Source organism: Argentina anserina, chromosome 1 (genome assembly GCF_933775445.1).
Source record: "Argentina anserina chromosome 1, drPotAnse1.1, whole genome shotgun sequence".
Lineage (NCBI taxonomy): Eukaryota > Viridiplantae > Streptophyta > Magnoliopsida > Rosales > Rosaceae > Argentina > Argentina anserina.
In genome coordinates, this window is record NC_065872.1 from 496917 (window position 1) to 522639 (window position 25723).

General features: G+C 38.0%; 5 protein-coding genes across 5 annotated transcripts; 2 read left to right on the forward strand and 3 right to left on the reverse strand.

Moving 5' to 3' along the window:
• Nucleotides 1–483: 483 nt before the first annotated feature.
• On the forward strand, nt 484–4357 carry LOC126801893 (uncharacterized). Its single transcript, XM_050529413.1, has 5 exons — nt 484–1766; nt 2558–2615; nt 2710–2793; nt 2932–3073; nt 3684–4357. Exons 1-5 carry the CDS (start codon nt 1283–1285, stop codon nt 4050–4052), a joined length of 1137 nt encoding a protein of 378 aa, XP_050385370.1. The 5' UTR covers nt 484–1282; the 3' UTR covers nt 4053–4357.
• A 769-nt stretch (nt 4358–5126) lies between these two features.
• On the reverse strand, nt 5127–9213 carry LOC126783236 (probable WRKY transcription factor 32). Its single transcript, XM_050508669.1, has 5 exons — nt 8937–9213; nt 8806–8855; nt 7489–8189; nt 7224–7382; nt 5127–5786 (listed from the first exon to the last, which is right to left on the reverse strand). Exons 1-5 carry the CDS (start codon nt 9073–9075, stop codon nt 5354–5356), a joined length of 1482 nt encoding a protein of 493 aa, XP_050364626.1. The 5' UTR covers nt 9076–9213; the 3' UTR covers nt 5127–5353.
• Nucleotides 9214–10202: 989 nt separating this feature from the next.
• Nucleotides 10203–12250, forward strand: LOC126782892 (probable purine permease 5). Its single transcript, XM_050508241.1, has 2 exons — nt 10203–10277; nt 11131–12250. Exons 1-2 carry the CDS (start codon nt 10256–10258, stop codon nt 12174–12176), a joined length of 1068 nt encoding a protein of 355 aa, XP_050364198.1. The 5' UTR covers nt 10203–10255; the 3' UTR covers nt 12177–12250.
• Nucleotides 12251–12610: 360 nt separating this feature from the next.
• Nucleotides 12611–14248, reverse strand: LOC126782898 (eukaryotic translation initiation factor 5A-2). The gene is made up of 5 exons (XM_050508254.1): nt 14036–14248; nt 13529–13651; nt 13371–13427; nt 13089–13163; nt 12611–12977 (listed from the first exon to the last, which is right to left on the reverse strand). Exons 1-5 carry the CDS (start codon nt 14156–14158, stop codon nt 12876–12878), a joined length of 480 nt encoding a protein of 159 aa, XP_050364211.1. The 5' UTR covers nt 14159–14248; the 3' UTR covers nt 12611–12875.
• Nucleotides 14249–17661: 3413 nt separating this feature from the next.
• On the reverse strand, nt 17662–21069 carry LOC126785528 (probable LRR receptor-like serine/threonine-protein kinase At2g24230). The gene has a single exon (XM_050511244.1). It carries the CDS (start codon nt 20476–20478, stop codon nt 17893–17895), a length of 2586 nt encoding a protein of 861 aa, XP_050367201.1. The 5' UTR covers nt 20479–21069; the 3' UTR covers nt 17662–17892.
• Nucleotides 21070–25723: the final 4654 nt, after the last annotated feature.

Here is a 25723-nt window from a genome sequence, read left to right on the forward strand (position 1 = left end):
CCTACCTTAAAAATTGCAGTCGTTTCTACAACGTGTTAAATATATGAGATTTATGAAATATAGTATTGCACCATAGGATAAGAGTCCTTAATATATTTGGAGTATTTAGGATTTTATTTAGATTCCTAATCGACAAGAGGAACAATTGTCTATCAGTTGTGATAACTATCTTCCAATCAAAATGAACAACAAAGACACTAATTAAAACTTGCTTTCAGATTCCTCAGTCCTAAAATGTTTAGAGATAACCTAATTTGTTTCCTAATTTGTTCCCCTAATAACCTAATTTGTTCCCATATGAGTGCAACCGGCGATAGGCAGTGAAATGTTACACCAAACCGGGTTTGTAGGTCGCCCTGTGATAAACAAACAAAAAAGGACAAAGCTTTCACCCTTCTCTCTCTCTCTCTCTCTCTCTCTCTCTCTCTCTCTCTCTCTTCTTCTTCTTCTTCTTCTTCTTCTTCTTCTTCTTCTTCTTCTCTCTCTCTGAGAGAAACTTCAATTCCTGAGATCGAAAGCTTCTTTTGCTTCTCTCTTCAATACCCACAAAACCCAGCTTCCCGCATTTTCTCATCGCATTAGTAACATGGGAATTTCAGAGGGAGCTTCCCATTTGTGTCAGCTTTGCTTTGTGGTGCTGCACTGAGCTCTCTCTCTCTCTCTCTCTCACTCCCCAAAGGTTTCATTTTTTCAAAGGCCTCTGCTTTTAATCTTTGCCTTTAGACAGTTTTGGTTTCTTGGTTTTGTATTAAGTTGAGAATGTGGAAGCTTTGAGTTTCAAGTATCTCAGTTTTTTTGTTTTGTTTAGGTGAGGAAAGCCCTAGGTTTGAGCTAAAGTTTCAAACTTTAGTGTTGTTTTGTGGAATTGTGATCTGGGTTCTGACTTTGTTGGGGGGTTTTTGGGGTGAGCTGGAATCTGGGGATAGGAGAAGTGGAGGGTTTTAGTGGTTTTTGGATATGGGTATTGGAAGGGGTGAGGTGAAGTTGGAGGATTTGAATGTGAATGTACAGACCTAAAAGGTACGGGGGAGTGTGAATTTGGGGAATAGTGTGGTTGAAATGTTAAGATCTGTGTTTGAGCTGGAGGAGCAAGGTCAATGAATAACTTATATGTTTTTGGGTGTGAATGCAAGTTAAAGTTTAGGTTTTGGGGATTGTTGGAAAGTATAGAGGATTAGAACAAAACCTTAAGCTGGTTAAATTACAGCTTTCGAGCTATTTTCTCGGCATTTGGTGATTCTGGGTCTGTTTAGAAGTTAGTGCTGGACAAAGAGGCGAAACAATGTCAGGAGCTCCAAGAGTAAAGTCTATGAATGTGGCTAATTCTGAGTCACGGTCCGTGCTTGGACCTGCTGGGAACAAGGGAGGGGCATTCAGTGCACGAAAACCGGCTACAAAGCCACTGAGAAAGACTGAGAAAACGGTTGAGGAGGTTACATCAGCTGAGGACAAGAAAACCCAGCAATCTTCAAAAGTCTCTACCTCTCCTAAGCTGCATTCTATCAGTGTTCCTTCAGTACTTCGTCGGCACGACCAGTTATTGCAGTCTAATTTTTCACTAAATGCTTCATGTTCGTCCGATGCGTCTACAGATTCATTCCATAGTAGAGCATCTACTGGTAGACTTATTCGATCAAATAGTGTAGGGAGTAGGAGGAAGCAGTATGTGTCGAAACCAAGAAGTGTTGTTTCTGATGGTGGATTGGACTCTCCTCCTGGTGGTTCACAGTCAAATAAACGATGTGCTTGGGTGACTCCAAATACCGGTTCGTCTTACTGTTCTGAACTAAAGTGAACTTCTTAGCTTCTGGAGTAATTGGTTATGTTTATTTATTCTTTATTTGTTGTGGTACTTTAACTTTCCTATAATTGAGCTTTTGATCGCTGTTGAAACATAACATACAGATTCGTAGATACAAATTATTAATTCATCATCTTAGCCATGGCCTTGTAAAATTATGTTGGAATACACATTGAAAAAAATATTGGGGAAACTGTCAGCCTAGCCGATATGAACCTGAGTAAAGTTTCAACAATCCATCAGTGTGTAGGCAAAACCTAGGCCTTTAAAGTATCGTAAGTTCCTAGTGATTGAGTGTTCCTCAGATGTTTAAAATCAAAATTACAAAGATTGCAGTTCGTATTGCCTCCTTTTATAATCAACACCATAGAATAAAGTGCTTCAATTCAAATGTCTGAGGAATCAGATACATGTGGCTGTTTCTAGCTAATTGACTACGATTTACTTTCTTTAATGTTATTGTTTATGATCTCATTGCTAGCATGAATCCATTGGCAAAAATACTGTCTGAACTATATCAAATGAAGGGGAAGAGCGGAGTTTTAAATTATTGGAGCTTTTAGTATAATCTATTTTTTAAAAGTGTTGGAAGTGTATTCGAAATCATAACCCGATTGATTTTAAGAGTGATTGCATGGCTCTATATATATCTCATTGGTATGAAGATTATAAGTTATAACTGTGTTAAGTTTTTCTTCATTGCTTGAGTTCTTCATATTTGTCAGAATATGACGACATCTTTTGTGTTGAAAGCAGATCCATGTTATGTTGCTTTTCATGATGAAGAATGGGGGCTCCCGGTACACGATGACAAGTATGTCATAATATATCTGAATCCATGATTATTGGAATGATTGTTCATGGTTAGACTTCAGAGTAATTTGTTTGATCGTTCTTCCCATATGCAGGCTACTGTTTGAGCTTCTTGTCCTATCTGGTGCTTTGGCTGAACTTTCATGGCCTCTCATTTTAAGCAAAAGGCACATCTTTAGGTAATATCTATTGAAGTTTTCTTTTTCGATTACCAATAGAGGCTTGCCCCAAATTAACCTTATACATGAAAGTTGGGGCCTTCCTGCTACAAGACCTTTTCTGCTCTATGTTATTTATGCCCAAGCTTCTCTGTGCAGGGAAGTGTTTGCAGATTTTGATCCTATTGCTGTCGCGAAGTTGAATGAGAAGAAGATAATGGCACCGGGTAGTGTTGCAGGCTCCTTATTGTCCGAGTCAAAGTTGCGTGCTATTCTTGAAAATGGACGTCAAATGACTAAGGTATATATTCACTTCCTTCTCCTGTTCTATATGATTGACTAGCAGAAGATGCGACTAGCTCATATGAGTACTAATAAACTGTAGAGTTGTGAATTTCTTCAGCAGAAATTGACTCTTCAACTATTTATATTAGTATAGTAGCTCTAGTGGGATTTATTTCTTTCATCCATCTGGAAGCAAACTATCTCATTCCCTTAGTTTAGTCTTATAAACTGTGGACCACATTGTTTGCATTAGTAATCAGTTGCCATATAATTGGTGCTTAGTGATGATTTGATCAAGTAGGTTAGGTGGAAAAAAAAGTAGATGAATGGTGGCCCTGATTCCCCTGTCTTTGTATTACACATAGAGGACATTTAGTGATACTACCATTCTGACAGCTCAAATCAAGAAATGCTCATGTAACCTAATTATTCCTTTTCTTCAGCAGCCAGCTTGCCTTATTAGAGTGATTCAGTAACTTATTTGTCTTGATAGTAGTTCAACCATTAACTACACCCCCCCCCCCCAAAAAACCCAAAATAACCCTTTTACTGCAGCCATGAGTGCACATTTTTAATTGCTTTGATTATCTATGCAGCTAACTTTGTGCAGGTTTTGCTGATGCCAGGTCATAGATGAGTTTGGATCTTTCGACAAGTATATTTGGAACTTCGTGAATAGCAAGCCATTAATTAGCCGATTCCGGTACCCTCGGCAGGTTCCAGCCAAATCCCCAAAGGCAGATGTGATAAGCAAAGATCTTGTGAGAAGGGGATTTCGTAGCGTGGGTCCCACTGTCATCTACTCTTTCATGCAAGTGGCCGGAATTACAAATGACCATCTGGTTAGTTGCTTCAGATTCCAGGAGTGTCTGAATGCTGCAGAAGGGAAGCAAGAGAATGGCTCCCTGGAAGAGGGTGAAAAGAAAATCGAGAACGGGATAGAATCAGACTTGTCGGTTGCCCTGGATGAGTTGAGTTTCTCCGCAGACGTATAAAGACTGTGTCTTGAATCTTGATCACCCTGATTCAATCATCAGATTACCTACCCCATTGACTGATTCAGAGCTACTCATACTGTTCTTGTATAGGGTAGCATTGAAGATGGTTTCTTGTGTAAATTAATGACATCTGAAGCAGATATGGATTTTCTGTAGATTACTGAAGTGGATTAAAATGAAACTGGTGATTGTGCTGTTGGTGTAAGGAAGGAATAGCTCACTAAATCTCTTCATAGCCTTCAGAAACTTAATATACATTTTTTTGTACATTAAAACTATTTATCCACTAGTCTTTAAACCCATATCTAGGCAATTGAATATTGGGTCTCATGTGGACATATCCTAACGTAGTATTTTTTTACCAAATTAAAATTTTCATTTTGGACATAAATTAACGCTTAATTTTCTAGTTAAAGTGAATTTTTTATTTCGGACACATACTAATCCGTACTTTCTAGCAAATTGAACCCGTATTTTTTAGTTAAATTGAATTTTTCATTTTGGACATATATTAACACGTAATTTTCTGATCAAATTGAATTTTTTATTTTAGACATATACTGTGTTTTATTTTACCGGCAATGAAGTGATGCAAATGTTGAAACATCTTGATTCTTCGTACTTGACTTCTAGTGTGCTGGACTAAAAACTGAAAAGGTCAATTGGCTTTAAATGGATTTGCTGGTGATAATGAACGATGTGCGTACAATGTCTCCTTGTTCCCTTAGGACAGTGATGAGGACAAAATTAGTAGATAAGTTTTCAGTGTTTGCTAAACAACTTCACCATAAAAAGTCATGTATGGATCTATATATCGACTCTTTAGGAATCACTTCTGGCTTCTGTACAAAAAGCTTCTTCTTTCATTAAAGTTAAGTTCTACCAAACTGGGTAAATGCAATGCCCTGTGGTTTCAGTATTTCTCTTTTTATTGAAGTTTGATTCAATTGGGAAACATTCGGTAAGAAACTGCAGCTTAACTTCGACTACTTCTCTAGTTCCAAAACTTAAATGTATCATGCTCCTGATAACAAGTTTAAAACAAGAAAGATACTCCCATTTCTTTAGTTATAGCCTACTCAAACAAGATTCCAGGGCATACAAATGATACAAAACTAAATATATACACAACTGTGCACTATAAACAACAGCAAAAAGGTGAAAGAACGAAAAATTAAAAAACAAACCTGCCAATGTGATGCTAAATCTTAACATAAATACATATGCATGTTTTTCTAAGAAAGGCTGGTTGATGATCTTCTAAAGTTTTGACTAGTCCACAGGCAGCAAAAGTACCTTCAACAGGGTTTGATTTCAAATCCAATGCTCAAAAGAGTTCGAGCTGATTCCATTGCCTTCTCGCCTCCAAGTTCTAAGGTCTCACCAGTCAATTCTCCTTCCTTGTCTACTGACCACTGCGTTGAAGATTGGTGTGCTCCATTGTCCACTGAGCATTGCGTCGAAGATTGTTGAGTTCCCTTGTTCACTAACCACTGGGTCGAAGATTGGTGCCCTTCAGTATCACCTTTCACAATCTGCAAATTGTTCATGGAAGCAGGGGCAGCGGCGGCAACAAGAGGAGGACATGGAGGGCCATGCCGCTTCTTTGGAACAGGCATATCATGGTCATGTATCCCTTTGTATGTTATTATGACAGCACTTGTGTTATTTACGGCCGTTTCAATGTGCTTCCGGACAGGGCATCCGGCAGAAGTGCATCTATAGTAGTTCCTACGAAAAAATATAAGCATACCGATCAGAATCAAAGTAAGAAGTAATATACGAAAACACAATTCTGGGAATCTGAGCTAGTGTTAGGCTTCTTCAGTAGATCACCAACGCCTAGTCTAAGGGCAGTTGCATAATACGCTCCTGACAATTATCTTGTATTACTCTTCAGCAGGTGAAAGACAATCATTAGATGATCACCAAGTAATACCTAACAGCTAACATATATAATGAAACTGAGGTCCTAGTCACATAAAGGTAAACATATTTAAGGGGAACTCTACTTTACACCATCTCAGAGAATATTAAAACCCATAAAGTAACAATATATCTCACATTCCCGATTCAACACTATCTAAGAGCTCGATGCACGAGACGGCATAATTTTCCTCAATCTTTCTGAGAAAGTCTTATCAATCTCTCAAAATTCAAATGAGTTGAAACATATGATAATCTTCTGCCTGGTGACTCCTCAGCTTAAAAAATGCTTCCATTCTAAAGGATAGTGCTGACGGCTTACTGAGCAATTCATAGATGAATACCAATATAAAAGAGATTTCAACACACCCTTTTTCAACATGTGCACTCCTCTTCTTTAAGTCTCTGTCAATTGATTTTCCAAATCTGTTCTTTTATGATTATCACTTTGAAATAAAAACAAGTGCAACTATTGAAAGGGTATGATAATCTTCTGCCTGGTACTCCTCAGCTTAAAAAATGCTTCCATTCTAAAGGATAGTGCTGACGGCTTACTGAGCAATTCATAGATGAATACCAATATAAAAGAGATTTCAACACACCCTTTTTCAACATGTGCACTCCTCTTCTTTAAGTCTCAGTCAATTGATTTTCCAAATCTATTCTTTTATGATTATCACTTTGAAATAAAAACAAGTGCAACTATTGAAAGGGTATGATTTGGATATGCAAGGAATGGAATTGTATGAAAACTATTCAAAGAGAAAAAAAAACAAGTAAAGAAAGAAAGAGAATTGCCCTATTAGATCCAAAAGCGATACGATTATCACCACAAAGAGAAAAACAGACCTCAAATTTAATTATAAAATTCTAAACATCATGTGGTAACTGATTTTGATAATCTATCAACTATTAACAGATACCTAGAGGCAGGGTGGTAAAAAAACCACATTCCAAATATAAAACAAGACGTATTGTAACCCATAAAGTATCAATATATATCACGTTCCCGATTCAAAACATCAAATTTTACAGTAGTAATTCACAACTGAGGCTCCTATCATTATGATCATCTTCATTTCAATTGCATTTTCACTACTTTGAGGTGGTTCTAGGTAAATACTTTGCACTGTTTGCAGTCAGTAAATTTCAAGTTGATGTAGAGAGGACATGCAAAAGTATGTGTCAAACAAAAAGAACAAAAGAAAAGTGGGGAAAACAAATGATAGAAATGGCATGCACCTGGGATGGGGGTTTCCCTTCACCATCTTTTGTCCGTACTTGCGCCATCTATATCCATCAGCTGATATTCCCACATCCCCTTCTGCATGTACAACAAACTTAGGTTTCTTGCAAGGTTTCAAGAGGGAATCTGAATGTTCTGAGTTGCTTTTCTTCAATCTAGATATAACAAGAGAAACTGTTAAAACATATATCGCCTCACCTCCTCTAAACACAGTTAACAAAATTACAAGGGAGGAGGAAAGTAGAATTGTAAAAGGCTTGCCTTTTTTTGGATTCTGGTTCATTGTTATGCTCCTCCTTGATCATCACATCATCATTACCATCGGAGTTACTTGAACTCTGCCGTTTATTTTCAGAAATTGGGATTTCTTGTACGTGTTCTTTCGAAGTTGTGGACTGCTCTGAATCATTCAGTAGTGCACAGGGATATTCTGTAACACTATTGCCTACACACTCAGCAGAAGATGCAACTTTGATTTCCCTTGTGCAGTTACTCCTCAGAGGTGGATCATGACTATGTTGACTTTTGTAAACAACTTCAGTTAAATTGCCTGAAATATCGCAGCATTCAATCTTTTTGACAGAACACTCAGAAAATGTGCATCTGTAATAACTTCGGGAACCTGGAGGACTCTTCACTTGCTTCTGGCCATATTTCCTCCAGTTGTAACCATCTGAAGCAGAGGTTTTTACAAGACGAACGGGCGATATAGAATCAAAGTCAGAAGAAATTTGTTTGCCCCCCTCGAGCATGCATAAACTATTGACATTTTGCAATGGCCGTCTTTGTTCTCGAAGAATTGGGCTTGGAGCAGGTGAAATAGATTGAGTAACAGAAGTTGGTGACAGTTCTGACAACGAAGTTGGACAAGAAACCAATTGTGGCTGATTTTGTGTCCGACCCTGAGCAGGCTGGTACGATGCACTTGCCAGATCATCCAGGCGGTTTATCCCTACTTGCTCCTATGAAATATAAAAAATTATACTCGTGCAAATACAAACTATATACCAAAACAATTTACCGCGTAAACACTAGCTTGCAGTAAACAAAATTTTCTGCCTGCCTCTTGTTCCTCAACTATTACTATCTGTCACATCACTATAAAGAAAATCTTATGCTCTTTGTACATTTCCTTTTCCCGTTTCAACTAAGCTCAACAACAAATAGATTAATAACTTCCATTTACCACCGCAGAAACTAATGTCATAGGTATCTTAGCCTGTCAGTAGAACACACCCCTACCCCCTTGCCCTCGCAAACTACTGCCGCGAAGATCATAAAACAATAACAAGACAAATTGCCCCTTACACAGTGCTTATTGCTTAATAATCTAACATAACAGTAATCACAATCTTTTCTACCATCCCTAACAGTTCCCCTTCCCACCGTATCGCTTTGCACACACCAACTCTATGATTTCCACCTCTCCGAAAATTACAATTCTCCTAACAACTCAAACATGCACACAACAACAGTTCGAAATCGCATGCAAACTGAAATCTACAGACAACAAAACTTAGACCTAGACAGATTCAAATTCAAGAGCTCATAACACTCAACATGATCAATCCTTCTAACCTGAAATTGAGCTCCACCAACCGACTCCGCCGCAGACCTAACTCCCGAGCCTGCAAAGATCAAACCAAGGTCACTCTAAATCCATACACACCACAAAAATAGCAAAACCAAATCAGAAAAACAAAGCTAACCTGCAACGGTTTCTAATCGCGTCGACTCCGGTAACTCGATCCCACTCTCCTTTTCTTCTTCTTCTTCTTCTTCTTCTTCTTCTTCTTCTCTCTCATCATCTTCGCCTTGCTTTTGAAATTGGCTCTCGTGTTCAGCCATGTCCGGATAATCAGTGAGAATAATAATTAGAAAGAGTAAAGTTTTCAGGGAGAGAGAAACGGTTGGTTACTGGGTGCGGGGGGTTTTATAGTGTCCAAACCCGAGAATTGGACCGAGAAATGTATTGGATTCTGTGACCGGAGAGAGAGAGAGGTGTTTAATTTTTAAAGGGGGGGGTGGGGGTGGGGGGATATATGTGTCTTTGACTGCCGTGGACTCAGGTGGGTTTCGTATTTATGACGGTGTAACCGTAGCCGTTTATATCTCCGTCGTACAAGGTGCCGGGATCACCATTCGTTTGGTTGACTTGACGGTTTCTACATTCTACAGCTTGCCGTTTGGGCCCGGACATTTTTTTATCCTATATTTTTTCTTCTAATTCAATTGATCAATTCACATTATTAAATGAATTCAGATTAAGATGATCATAAGGTTATTACGTATTCACCGACCAAATTTTGTTAATCCAAAACCAATATGATAAATGACAAATATCTCATTTATATATTTTAAAACTTGAATTAACAGAAAAATGATTATGTAGATAACTAAATATATATATTGTTAAAGTAAACAAAATTTTGTAATCTAAAACCAATATGATACATGAAAAATATCACATTTATATATTTTAAAACTCGAATTAACACACATAATTATGTAAATAACTAAATATATATATTATAAACTACACATGCCGTGAGCTATAGTGAGGATTAACTAAAAAATTATAAGAAAACGACCATAAATTTAACGATGAAAAGCCCTATATTGTCTGTTACTAGCTTCATAGGTTCTCATACCTATGTGATGCACATATAATTGGAAAATGTGAAAGTTTCATAACCTCATACCTTTGGTGGTTCTTTACCTTCTAAAAATCTTCGATAATGAGCAGCTGATTTGTCAAATCAAACAAGACAACTAGTTATTTCCATTAATTAGATGATGAAAAGAACAAGCAATTAGTTGTTTTTATGGATATATAGTTGAGTGTCTAAGCCAAAACACTAAGTTATGTATGTACTAATGGAAAATGTGGTGGACTTTTCAAAATTTGCTTATATGCCAAAAAAAAATTAAGATATTGCGAGTAGTTATAGTTCAAATCTGGTTGGTTTTCATTGGCTACTTTGGTGACCTCAAAATCAGTCTCACAGGCTCTACCAACCTTAATCTAATGCAGCCGCTGCTCGAGTCAGGTTTGTCTTTTAAATTCTGAATCAATTTCAGTTAGTATTGATTGGTTTCTGTTTTTCTCGAGTTCTGATGTATTTGGTCGCCGGAAAATTTATGAAAAGAATCTCATCGAATTTGAGGTACAATGTTGTTTAAAATCTAGAGAAGCTAATTGGGTAACCTTTGAGCTTTGGGATTCCCTGTTCCACTGATATTATTTGGCTGTGGTTTCCTCTTAGTTCAACCATAGTTCTCAAGTAGTGGATTAATGAACTGGAAAGTACTCTCAATGTTAAGTTATTGTGTTGGTTTCAAGTTCTATGAGTCTAGATCTTTTCCTTTGGTTAGCTCTGTAACCCTCTGTTCCACAGATCTTACTATTTCTTTAGTTTCTTCTTGGTGCTGCTTCTTAGTTCTTTCTGTATGTGGTTTCGCTTCTATGCTGGGTTTCACGCAGCTGATTGATCAACTAGATATGATATTTCTTTTTTATTGAGAATATGAAAGCAAAGGACAATCTGTATGACTCAAGGTCATATCCCAAGCCTGAAACCTTGAACCCTTGGCTTATAATATCTTTACGTAATAATTTATCCCCTTGATCTGACTTTGACACCCGTGTTTCTTTGCTCCAACCTAATTTCCTCAAGCATCATATTATCATGAACTATAACTGTCTGTTCAATTTTCCTGATTTACTGCATATTCAATCAGGTTATGTATTCTTCCTCTTCACAGAGGAGAGAAAAGTCTGGTTTATGAAAACCATGATTCTGCATTGTTCAAACTTCAAATCATCACAAATTGTTTGGAATTACTGTTCTGCAAAATCTTATGTTTAACCATGTCTTTCATAAATCATTGAATTCATATCAGGGGGAAGAATGGAAGAGGATTCACCGAATCCTCCTGTTTCACTACGTGCCCGGATTTCTGCCCTCAACACAATGGCTAGGGAAGAATACAAAAGCAAGCCAATCTCGCATTGGATACTTCTACTTCTAAGCAGTGCGGGAATGCTTGTAGCATTTCCTGCATCTAGCCTTCTATCTCGTATCTATTTTGCCAATGGCGGCACTAGCAAGTGGATCATATCATGGGCGGCTGTTGCAGGGTGGCCTCTGACTGCTGTGATCTTACTGCCAACATACTTCATCTGCAAAACCAGTCCTACTCCCCTGAATTTCACACTTGCATTATCTTATGGTGTGCTAGGTCTCCTAAGTGCTGCCGACAACCTTATGTATGCATACGCATATGCTTACCTCCCAGCATCTACTGCTTCTCTCCTTGCATCGTCATCTCTTGTATTTTCTGCATTGTTTGGATATATACTGGTGAAGAACAAACTAAACGCTTCAATAGTAAATGCTATTGTGGTCATTACTGCTGCTATGACCATCATTGCATTGGATTCTGATTCAGACAGATACGACTATGTCACCGAGAAGCAATACATTCTAGGTTTCGTCTGGGATATATTGGGATCTGCTCTCCATGGGCTCATTTTTGCTCTCTCAGAGCTAGTTTTTGTGAAGCTACTTGGTAGAAGGTCCTTTCATGTTGTGCTGGAGCAACAACTTGGGGTGTCCCTATTTGCCTTTGTGTTTACCACCATCGGGATGATTTTGAATAAGGATTTTCAGGGAATGGCATCCGAAGCTAAAACTTTCGAGGGTGGTAAATCCTCTTATTACCAAGTTCTCATTTGGAGTACGATCACTTTTCAGTTGGGGGTGTTAGGGGCTACTGCTGTGCTCTTTCTGTCTTCCACTGTTCTTGCTGGTGTTCTTAATGCAGTAAGGGTACCACTCACAAGCATTGCAGCTGTGATATTGTTAAATGATCCCATGAGCGGCTTAAAAATCCTCTCTTTGATTGTTACGTTTTGGGGATTTGGCTGCTACATCTATGGCAGCTAAGCAGAGATCCTTAGTAATATGTTACTTCTGGTGTATTTGTTTGAAAGGGCATAGACTGCTCACCTACGATTGTTTCTAAACGAAACTGGTAAATGATATTATAGAATTTTTATGACTTTTGTGCAGCAATTTGTAGATAGCTAACATGCTTTCAACCTGAGAAAGGATTAACCTCAGTGTTTAACCCGGCGGAAATAGAAACACAACCTTACTAAAAAGAAAAAAGACAAGGAAAAAAGAAACACACCACCAAGCCTAGTTTTTAAGTCGCAGTTTAACTCAGTTCAATAAATTATAGTTTATTCAGCCATCCAAGACTGCATGATATGCGAATTAGGATTCAGGAATACCTGTATTGTGATTGGCATCTTGAAACAAGATCTAGACTAGTAAAGATAGGCAAAACCATTCCTTCACATAGAACACGCAGCACAAAATGAAATCACAGAAAATATCTTTCCTTTGATGGAAAAAAACAGATAGTTTCATAGATATGCAAGCTCCCTTTGAGAAGGGATCCGGCATTTTAAATCTTCTTCACTTCTTATCACTATTACAAACCCCCGCAAACCAAAATACCATTTGAATAAAGGTTTCATTGCACAGATATATGGTTGATAAACCTCCCTGTTAGCAACACAGATGAAACAAAATTCACAGGTCTTGCCATCAGAAACAGCCACTGATAAAGCATCATGTTTACTTGGGACCAATGTCCTTAAGGGCACAAATCTGCTCCTCTCCCATTGCAGACATGACAGTCACCACAAGATCCTTGCCCTCAGCAAATCCATCCTTCAGCTGCAAAGTCATATTCAAGGAAAGAGTTCAGTAATATGATACATAAACATATCGAAGCAACACACCATAAAAAAAATTCCATTGAATGGAAATTCTATCAGGGCATCATACCTGAGTGAGGAGAGAATCATCAGTGGGAAGCCTCAGGTCATCCTTGGTGTTTCCATTTTCAGTCAAGAGACTCACCTGCAACCATACTTCAGTTAGTTTACATGAAATGGAAGAAAGACAACTACAGAATCATTATCCAATACTTTTAATGTAAATGTGTTAACAGGACAGAAAAGGTGTAAACATAGTCAATGCACAGGTTTATGACGCAAATGTACACATGAACTCAAAAGTACTCATAATTATACCCCACTTCTGAAAATGATTAGTTTAGATACTTACAAAGCCATCTTCAGAGATATCAATCAGCTGGTAATCAGTACGGTTCACATGAGGAACCTGCAATACAGAAGATAAGTAAATAACTACAGTACAGCACAAAACAAACTGCCCACACGGAAACATAATTGCACAAAGATCAAGTTTGGATAGATGATTACGTCACAATTGTGGGAGGAGGGGACAATATCCTCAAGCTTCTTGCCATTGAAGATATCAATAGCAACAAAGTGGCACTTGGCGTGACCATGCTTTCCAGTCTTGGAAGTGGAGACTTCAACAACCTGTTAATCGCAAAGCAAGCAAACATCCATTCAGCTTACCACCAAATTAGTCTCATAACAAATTAGCCCAGCTACAACATACAGCACAATAACCTAGATCCGCAACGATTCCATGTCAAACAGTAATTAATTCACAACAATCCAGCTCTTAATCTATAATCCACTCTGCTAGGGTTTCACGCTAGCACACAAAACCGCCCTAATCACAACTCAACTGTAACCCTAAGCAAAATCACAAGTGAGAAATTGGTAGCTCAAACAGAAGCGAAACAAATCCAAACACAAATCAAAGCCAGCAAAAATCGAAGATCTGAAACAAAAGCAGTATATTAACCCCTAGAAACCGATTAAGAACAAAGATAAAGGAAGCCGGCGGAGGCGAACCTTGCAAGGGCGGGCCTTGATGACGATGTAGCCATTCTTGCGGATGGTACCAGCTTGCTGAGGATAGGTCTTGGAGGCTCCGGCGTCGGCCTTGGATTCGAACTGGTGCTCCTCGTCAGACATTGGCGGCTGATTGGGAGGAGGAGGAGGAGCTTCACTCTGTGGTTTCGACTCTGTGAATAAAGCGATGAGAGAGAGAGGAGGACGACTTGGGAGAAAAAGTGTGACCGCGGCTGGGCTCTTATTCCAACTCTTTTTGAGGGGGCGCGACTGTGTTAACCCTGGTTAGATTAGATTGATTTCTCGCCGTTGGATCTGATGCTAGGGTTTAGCACCTTTCACTCGCTCTCTTGCACTTGTGGACTTATCCAAAACGAATTTTGGGGCAAAAAAGAATTTTGGGGCAAGGAGGAAATTATCCACCTTTCTTTTTTCATTAATCCTACTTTGTAGAATAAGATTCATAGTTCTTTTTTGAAACTACGACGCAAGATCTTGTACTAAATAAGTAAATGTACGAAACAATATGAACATATCTCCGACCGCTTATTGGAAGTCACGATACTTGAAAATATATGAAATGCCTAATTTCTAGTTATCTTATAATCGATTTATATAGTAACTAGTAACAATGTCATGCTAGGACGGCTAATTTATTGAAGGCCAAGATCCAAGTTCAGCTAGTGGAAAACAGAACATAAGAAACAATTGGACTAATGGAACTAGGTCCATAAGGGCCTAGCCCAACCTTCTCCTACCTCCTTTCTCCACTAACGTGACTGGTCAAATGCCGGAAAAGATCATTGGAGTATACTGTTCAGGTAGCCTTCCATACGCCTCCACCGTGTTGGGAGCCTTAGTAAATGACCAGTACAGACCTCCTCCAAGGCAAAGCGATGCAACAAGCTCTTGACCTTCAAATCAACATGAACTACAAATCCCAACTCATAACACAAGACCCCGTCGCCAATCACACCCAACCCTTGCCTTATCGTTGTCGCCCCAACCTTCCCACTTGGAAGAAAGTTGCTTCAGCCACACCCCACAAGACTAAGACAACCTACGTCGCCAGCCTTGAAGGATAATCGGACATCGCCCTTCTGTGGAGAAAGCTGTTATTGATGCTACACGAAACCCTAAGGGTAGGGGTGTGCATAAAAAATGGAAATCTTGATCCCGTCCCGAAATTCATAGGGACGGAATGAGACGGAGGTCTAAAAACGTTCGTCCCGTCCCGATCCCGTCTCATTTCATAATAGTAGGATGAGACGTGGGACGAATAATTTCTATCCCGCTTCGTCCCGTTCCGTCCCACCTTTAATGAAAACTTAAAAATTCTTATATATTTGTATCAAAATAAAACTAATTTATGTTCTTATTAACTCCAAAATGATATAAACTCAAATAATAATAGTATATTATAATATTTTGAACATAATATGCATTTTTTTATTAAAATTTAATTATTGAATGTTACTTTGTTAATGAAAAAGTAAAAATATAGGTTTTTATTTAACTTCATAGGAATGTGGGATTTGTCCCGTCCCGTCCCGATCTCGTCCCGTCCCAACCGGGATTAATTCCTAGTGAGATGCATTATTAAAAACCCATGTCCCGTCCCGATTTAAAAGAGTGTGACGAGACGTGGGATGAGTTTCGTCCCGTCCCGTCCCATCCCGTCTCATGCCCACCCCTACCTAAGGGTCATGCCTTCTAGAAGAACGCTGAGAGAGATAGAGCCTTCACTTGATGTATTGAAATTTTAAAAAAAAAAAACAAATAATATTCTTAGTTGGCCTTCATAGTTTATGGACAAAAAGAAGATTTATTGTCAGGAGGAGATCAGCAATGAAGTACGAAAAATTTCCAAGAAAAATATATCACTAAAGAAAATTGAACTCACGTGAGTTTGTATTTAAACCTAGCACTCTACATTATATTTGTACCGAGAGTTCAATTCATTCTCATTGCTGTCACACTAGCGTCATCGACATCTACTCAAACAGACTCAATCTTCTCGAGCTCTATAGTATGATTGTAAATCACCACAAGTTCTACAACTAATAATATTGATGTGTAAAATAGTAACTTGGATTTGAAATATCTTTTATTAGATCTCAAATTATATCTTGTTGGAGTTGAAATAGGTTTTGATAGTGAGCTGTAGCAAAATACTGGTGATAGCCTGATAGGTCAAGGCAGCAAAATGTTCACACGTGCCGGATTAGACGTCGGGTGTTGAGATGCCATATTGGACTCGGACCGAACCAGAATCTTATGCCCAATGGACCCATCATTTATTCCCACAGCAAAACCAAAACCAAATCCAATTCTTCTTCTTTTCTTTTTTTTTCTTCCTTATTTTTTTTTGTTTTAGGAAGAAAAATGCTATTAGATTCAACAATTTCTGAGAAACTGTAATGATAGGACTGTAATCATGCATTCATGCTCATACAAGTGTGAGAAATGTGGTGAAAGGAATAAGAAATAGTGATATAAACAGGTGAACAGAATAACCTAGATGATTAGCAGTGGTGGATGAAGAAACATGTTATGTATATGTAGCCATGATCCATAAACTAACTGAAGCAAACCACAACTGTGTATTTTGACATGGAAAGGTTTAATTACTTTTGGAAAACAAATGGGATGAAGTACATATTCTATGGAGTTAGATTTAGGGTGTTTCTCTCTTTTTAGAGTTACCCCAAAAATATCCTTTGCAAGGTGAAGGAATTTAGTTCTTAACTACTACCAAGTACCAACTCAAAAACGCTAGGGAAAAGAAAGACATTCAGGTACTTGATTGGTTGGTTTTTGGACCACAACCTACTTAGGTAGCTGGAATCAATGAACACACTTATGCTCCATGAGTCCATGTGGTAGTGAATATGATGAATGCCCTCACTAAAATCTTGAGGCCTCTTAGTATATTATGATGGGAGACCTCTTCTGCATTTTCACCTTTGAGTCTATAAATATCTTCCTGAAAATTGTGTAGGATGATGTTCATATTCTCAGTTATGATGTTGTTGTTCTTTGTATATAATGATTCTATTTCTCTGATGCATGCGTTTCAAGTTAATCATGCATGTCTTCTCTATTTCACTTTTGATGATGAGGTCAGCAGAACGCCAGAACCGCATGCTGGCTCCAATTATGCAGGAGTCTCTTTCTCACTAGCTTTACATGCATTCTTTACAGTAACAACTTACAGCAGTGAAATTTCTGCAGATGAGTTTGGTACTCTGGTATGGAAGTAAACTAGAGACTTTTCCTGAACACGGGTTGTTACCTATGTTAATGGACACCCCGTGTTAACAATGTACCTATTCACTTTGAGATAAACACAGACAGCCACACATTTCTGGTTTTTGGTTGAAGTCATGGTTGATGGTGCAAAATGTGGTCCAGTATATCACTAACTGCCGGCAGACTTAGGCGGTGAGGCCAGAACTCTTGCCTTTCTGTGACTCGCCGCTATAGTTAGTTCCCCTACGAGAACATGCACATTCATATTTGCACACTCCAAGTGTACATGTTTTGACAGACGAACATAGCATAACAAGCTTGGAGTTTGGAATGACACTGCCAACTAAATGAAATATCAAGAAAGATTCATAACCTTGGAGTCGGAAATAAAACTCCGGTGTATATATAGATTAAGCTTTTAGGCCATCAACAATGGGAAAGCAAAATGAGCATGCTACATGATCGATAGTCCAGACGGAATTTCCAGGGCTACTGTACAATTTCCCCATGGCAGCTAAAAGAACTCATAACAAAGAAGTACAAGAACTAAGGAATGAAAAGCTACAGAACAAAACTCCCACATTCTCCATTATCAACTTTGTTCTTCATTGGTTACCTGTTGGTTCAATATCTTTTAGTAGTCCAACTATCTGTTGCATGCTTGGTCGCTTTGATGGTAGGTCAGCTGTGCACAAATATCCAATCTTGAGTGCCTCCTCCATTTGGTCATCACGTCCTGTATCACGAATCTTCGGATCAACAGCAATCAACACTTTGTTCTTCCTAACCAATCCTCTGACCCAGCTCACTAGAGTTGCTTCTTTGTCATCCGGATAATCATCACCAGATGGTTTCTTCCCAGTAATGAGCTCAAAAAGAACAACTCCAAAGCAATATACATCAGATTTTGGTGTTAGAGAATCACATTCTGCCTGAGAAAACTCTGGTGGCACGTAGCCTGGTGATCCAAGAGAGATCTCTTCATCTAAACCACTACCAAAAATCTTAGCCAGTCCAAAATCAGATAACCTTGGCTCCAAGTTATAATCGAGATAAACACTACTGGCCTTGACATCTCTATGAATAATTGGAGGTGAGCAACCATGGTGTAGAAATGCCAATGCTCGAGCAGCGCCTAGAGCAATCTTGTGTCGGAATCTCCAAGTTGTTAACAACCCTTCAGAACCAACATGTTGAATGCCATTGTTGTCATCTTCTTCCCATGTATCTGTGCTCCAGTCCTCAGTTGTCTGAACACCAAGCGGCAAGTCATGAAGCAAATTCTGGAGGTTCCCATTCTCCATGTAATCATAGATAGCAATTCTTTGCTCCCCAGCTAAGCAATATCCTGTCAATGGAACAAGATTGGGGTGTTTGATTCGACCGAGATATTCAAACTCTCTTGCAGCTTCCTGGTCTGTCAATGTAGAACCATGCACTAAAACTTTCACTGCTACATGAATTCCACCTGGCAGAAATCCTCTGTATACAGGGCCAAACTTCCCTTCAGCCAAAAGTGTGCCGCGGTCGAAATTTGAAGTTGCTGATAAGAGGTCAGCAAATGTGAAGTTCAGCAATGGTTTCTCGAAAATCACTACAAGCACTGATGTTGCTTGCTTAACATCTGCCACCCATGTAGTAGAGTCAGTCTGGAAGGAAAAGGGGCCTGATATATTTTGTTCTTCTTTGAATGAGGTTGGCTTTACTTCCCACATTCTGGTTTTCCTTCTGCAACCAACTGCGAGGAATAACAAACCAACCAGCAAACACACCATTGAGAGGGCCAAAGCCAAAGCAAGCTTTAGTCCCTTGTGCTTATCCTTAGCAGCTCGACTTCTTAAAAGGGTTGGGTTTGCAGCAATGGGGCAGCTGTTTGAAGCACCAAAGAAAGATTTTTGGAGGGTTTCAGTGGAGATGTCAGAAGCACAAAGTGTCAAGTTATTGTAAGAGAAGTTGAACCTCTCCATCCAAGGAAGTTTCTCCAACAGCGAAACCGGGACTTCTCCACTTAAATTGTTGAATGAAACATCAAGCACTTGGATGCTCTCTAGACTCAGTAATGGAATATGACCTATCAGGTGGTTCTCCGAAAGATCAAGTGTACTCAAGCTACTCAACTGAGACAGTTCATAAGGAATCTGACCAGTAAGACTAGTTTTCGACAAATTAAGGTATTCCAAACTAGAAAACATCTCAACTCTAGGGAATTTCTGCCTAGAAAATCTATTGTGTGCTAGATTTAGGTGCTTAAGATTTTGGGCTCCAGTAATATCATGGAAAATTTCTCCACCAAGCTGATTCTCAGACAGGTCTAAATAAATCAAATGAGACCAGTTATAGCTTGCATTGAATTGTACCTGAGAAATGTAACCTTCAAACTGGTTCTTGCTCAGGTCAATCACCTCCAACTGCTCCATAAACACACCCATCACTGAACCCTTGAACACATTCCCAGAAATGTTAAGACTAGTAATGGACTTCATCACTGAGAAATCAGAGTCCCTGCCATGAATCGCATTTCCAGCAAGATTTAAACTTTTTAGCTTAGTGAAAGCACCACCAAAACCATCAGGAAGAGACCCATTCAATTTATTGGATGAAAGATCAATCTCAACCAAAGATTGGCAACTCATAATGCCAGGAGGAATGCTCATATCAAAACCATTTTGACTGAGCCTAAGAAATCTCAGACTGATGAGTGAGCTTATAGCAGCAGGAATCTCACCAGATAAATTGTTCCTTGAAATATCTAAGCTTTCAAGTAGGCCAAAGTTGCCAATGTTGTTAGTCAAGGACCCAGAAATCTGGTTATGAGAAAGATTAAGGTTCTTGAGTGAGCCTAAGCTCCACAAGTCTGATGGGAAGCCAGTGATTTTGTTGTTGCTAAGGTCCAAAGATTGAAGCTTTGTTAGCTTTCCAATAGTGGTGTCAGGAATGGAACCAGAGAGTTCTAAACCAGAAGCAACTAAGCTAATAACGTATTCATTTCCTGAATCACAAAACACTCCAGGCCATGAACAAACCGGAGCAGAGAAGTTGTAAAGTGAAGAAGAAGAAGAAGATGATGATGGCAAACCCATTTTTTGCAAGAACAGAGAGACATAAAACCCATCTGTATTGGGTTGTTGACAAGCAAATGGCTTCAACAACAGTGAAAGAACCAGTAGAGAAGCAAAGAAGTTGAAACCCATTTGGTAAAAAATGAACCAGAAGTAACAAGCGTGAGGAATATAACGAGTCCAAACCAAGCACTAACCTCCTCTACACCTCTCTCACTGCCAGAGCTTCACAAGCAGTATTACAGTATCAATAATGGTTTTGGGCCCATCTCAGAGACACTTATCTCTTGGCCCTTGCAGCTCCATCAAATAAGATTGCTAGACCAAATATCTTCAAAAATGTCAATATTGGGTGGAAGCTGAACATGCATGTAAGAAATGGGTTCTTGACATTTTTCCAGAGAGAATATGAACTCAGCTCAAGTTGAGTAGTTGGTTGGCAGGGTCTGCCATGAAAGCAAAACAGATACAAACAACAAAGGGGAGGAAGCTCTCTTTGTCTCTGTGTAGAGTTGGAATATGAGAAGCTCTAGTTTTGTTGCAAAGTTTCTTGAAACACACTACTGTATATCATTTGTGTTTTTCTATGAAAACAAGGAGAGTTTTGGTCTGAGAAACTTGCACATAAACAGAGGAGGGAGGGTATATGGGGAAGGTAAAGAAGAACTAATCAAACAAGTAAAATGCAGACAGGGGTGGTGGACAGAAGTTGGGCTTCATAAATGAGAAAGGTTATAATGGTAGAAATGTATAATCTATATTGGTCGGTGACCTTTTGTTGTGTTGGTGGGAATTCAATGATTCTTCATTGAAGATTGTCCATCACTCATGTGTTCCTTCCTCAGATTGGAAGTGCTTTCTTTGATTAAAATCTAATTTGCAACCGGCAATCTTTTGTAGTTCTCATATAAGAGTTGAGTTGCCAGATAATATTTGTTTAGTTTTAACTACTGTTCTTCTTTTTCTCCACTAATTATATCCCCAGCTTCATATTAAAAAAACTTAAGAGACTTGGAGTAGATAACTGAAGCCTGAAGGTTCACAATGAATTAAACTGATGTTTAAGTTCGTTTTCTCTCAAACTAATATCTAATAAATAGAGAATTTAGGTAGTGTCAAAATTCATTTAGTGACTTAAATGACTAAATGATTATCAATTTTGCTACAAAAGTGGATACCAAAAGAAAACAATTTTGATCATAATGAAGAGAGGTGGAATCAGATCTAACACATGAATCATAATTAGAAGCCAACATGATTCAAAGACACTCCTATCATCATAATTTTCTTTGAAATAAGTGATAGAAGTATAATGATCCAAACACATTCATGCTTCTCTTAGTTTTATGTTAGTCATGACGAATTATATCTCTAATGTTGAAACCTTTTTCTTTGTAAGGCATTCTGGCATGATTGGTGGGAATTTTTTCCACAACAGTAGTGAGCATATTTCAATGGATTAGCTGAGATTGCTTGGTCTGATGTAGCGTTATGTTGACTCTAAACATATAAAAAGAAACCTCTCCCCACCCATTTTCTAAAAGCAAAGAACCGATTGATCCCCTAACCCATGATCATCAATATTAATATGTAGTGGGGTAAGATATAGTTCCATAATCCTAGTAATATCTAAAGGAATAAGGAAAGAATGACTATTACCAGATCAGCATCTGCATCATTCACACACACAGAATTGGAATAAGAAAATGCATTTTGCCATGTCTGTCATATCATGTACAGCTACATACAGAGAATAGTAATAATACAGTTCAAGTTGATAGAGCATAAAAAATGAACATGGTATTGATCATTGAGTAAATCTTGGAGCATTTTGTGTGTTTTTGTGACAGCATTATTCAAGTTTATGGAAAACATGATTAATCTTTGTCATGCTGATATAGACACTTATGTTTTTTTTTTTCCGGTGAATAGACACTTATCTTTAGTTAACCTCAAGTCACATTAAGGTTTTGGAAGGTTTAGAGAACCCTGCTTGTAATGGACAAAGAAAAATTTCATTTAATATGGTATTTGCACATGAGCATGTGTCTCTCTGGTCAAAGCCTCATGGGCATAAAATTGACTTTCGGCTAGTGTTTGTCTTTTTTTAGTATCATTTCTCTCACTCTAAAATTATAGAAAGGGGGTTCCAAACCCTTTTAAAAAAAATCCAGAAAGGAAGAAGAATCCTCAATCCAGTCTTGCTGTGGTAATGATTTGCATTCATTGAGGATAGTGATTTAAAATTGTGAGTGATGTTAAAGCTTACTCTATAAGATTCTGATTAACTATATGATATAAAAGAGTAATCATGCCATAAAACTTAATCTTGAGGCAATGTTTGGTAAATATGATGCACAATAAACACTAAACAGGTTCAAGTTGCATATGTGGCGGCTAGTACTGTAGTACATTCTCATATTGAACATTACTAGTTACTTTAGCGTCTTCATTCTCATGACTTACTGGAATGAGCATAGAGAGAAGTAATAACTTCATACCCAAAACGTAGTGATCCATGATTGAATGTACCAATCAAACATCATAATGAAAATTCTTCTACGTAGTTATCCATAACGCCCTAAAACCCTGTTCTTAGCCCAGCTCTTCATAATTGCAAATTCCTTCCAAGTCTACATTACGACCTCAAGCAATCAGCAAAACTAGCCAACATGGTCAAACAGACCAAGGTCAAATCACAATTCTCACCTCACAAGCAACATGAACACGCTACAAAGTCACCAATAAGCTATACTATAGTAAGACCAAGGTTCAGATTTCCCCCATAAATTCTTTAGGCCTTCACCTCCATATTCAATCTCAATAAACATCCTATGGCAACTTATCTTTAACCAGCAAATGCGAGACGAGGTTCAGATCAATAGTTCACCCCATCCACAGATGAGAATCCGTGGCAAATTAGTTGCTAGGTTCAGAATCGAGCCTGGAAGAGTCCTGTAGTAGCATTGCTAAACTATACTACTCTTCTAATCCTACTACAGAGAACACAATACAACACCAAAAAAAAAAAACCGTGAATCATCAGCATATACATGATTAACTGATAATGATTCAAAGTAAACCTTGATGAACTACAAATCCATAACCAATCAATATGTCTTACCTGAAGAAACTACACATACTCTGGTGCCTATAATCGAGTTCTGATTGTAACTCGAGCTTCTTAGTTGTAGATTCAGCTTCTCTTGCTCTTTTTCTATTTTTTTGGGATGGATAGCCTCACCTTTGTCAACCTGCTGATCAAATGCATTGCACCAAACACAGAATAATAAGTTAGCATAGGCATGATGGAATTGGATTACAAGACTAGGACAGGAAATAGATGCCAATAAGTTTAATCTACCTTTGAGTTGGATCCCACAGTATCATGGGTTGTGAGTAGAATGCCGTTGTCCTGGAAGAAAAAATAAAGTGAAGTAGGGGAAACAATATCAGCATCAGAAAAAAAAAATTAATACTAAAAAACACGAGCAGCCAATTGCATAGTTTACTCAATGAGTTTTTGGGGACGGGAACGAAGATCTCCAAATAAACTTTGAATATGCATAAACCAATTAGAAGAGATGCATCAATGCAACATAGGTCAGAAACTTAACTTGAGTGGTAACAACTGTTCATTACACACAATTGAGGATATATACCTTCAATGAGAACTTGATGCTGTCTTGCTTCAAGGTTTCAAAATGTTCTACAGTACGTAGCTCTAAAAATAAGTCCAGGATTAGCTTCTGAACCATAAATGGTATATGTCTTCCCAGGCTGCATACATTCTCCCCATCTGCAGCAGATTGTACCAAATACTGCATTACATTAAGACATTGTTAATAGAATACCAGTGACATATATTTCAACAAATAATAAAGGAAATTGCTTTAGTAGAATAACTTACACTTGTATCATCAAACACCTCTTCTTGGGTGGCGTGACCGATCATCAAACACACGATGATATTTATACTGTTTTCTGTTTACCATATTTTCCCGAGTTTGCAACAGTAACCAAATGAAACAACGCATCTTTGTTTTTCTGAGGTCTCTTTTGTATTCATCGGTCTTATTCTACAATAGACCCTGATGCTGCCTTTCATATCTCAGAGGTGCACAAGGAGTGAGAGATTAAAAAAAAGCTTGCTCAGATGTTGAAAACATTTCAAACATAAAAAGAGCCAGCCTTCTATTTTGTTGAATAACGCTTCCTCGTGGTTCGTTCGTTATTGTAACGTTTGCCATTATAGCTAGTTGATGCTAATTGAGGCGTTCTGCCATCGGTTTCCTTATTCACTGTACTTATCTATCTACATACTATAATAAAGACTAAACATGTGTGAAAATACATGAACACCCTTCAAATATATGTTATTTTAAAATGAAATTATATAATTTAAAGACAAAAAAGTAAAAGATAAAATCAGAATAGAAATAAAAAAATCTCTTATGCAGATAATTTCTCCCGTATAACTACTAACTTCCTCTACACACAAGTGGTGGGTGATGGTTGCTAGTATCTTGAAATTGAACATATTAATATAAAGTATCCTAAAATTTGAAAAAACTCGAGGCAAAATAATACATCCAAGAAAGAAAAAAATCCAATCATTCTCACTTCTTCTATTTCCTTATTCTATAATGCAGCATTCTCCTTACAACAGCTAATTCTCGATTAGCTGTCTCAGATTCTTGCTTAGAGGGGTTGACTATTTTTAAGCTTCTTTCTAAGTTCAACGACTTTGAGAATTTAATTCTTTGTTCTCTTAGGTCAAAAATAAGAGAATATAAGGAATTAAAGTGACTAAGAAATATGATTCAAAGAAAATTTCAAACAACTCAATTAACTACGAAACCCAAACGTTTAATCATTAAAACTATTGTTCACTTCTGATAGGATACCACTTGATAGGGTCTTGTCCCTATCTCAGGAAATCGAGAGGTGTGAAAGCAAAGAAAACAAGTAGAAAATAGGAAACTAGATAATATTGATTTCTGATAACGGCTGATGTCTTAGCACAAAACTTAAATACAAATAAAAGACTCGCTGAGATCACGACAAGTGTCCAGTTGAGATTACAAGAGAACCCTAGCATAATCAGACTATATAAACTGTACAACTGGCTCAATGAGTAAGATGCATGACCATGAGCCTAAACCAAGAGAAGAGATGGTCCAGTATGGCACCACAACAACTTCTCACAACAACTCAAAGAAAAGCCAACAATCAAACTATCAAGTTAACAAACCCAAACAGTAGCACTACCTAAAACCAACAAATGAGGTCTATATAAATGTTTCAGGGGGAAACTCAAGTACTCAACATAGGTTGAGTATATTGTATCGAACAAAAAACATAGGTTGAGTATGCA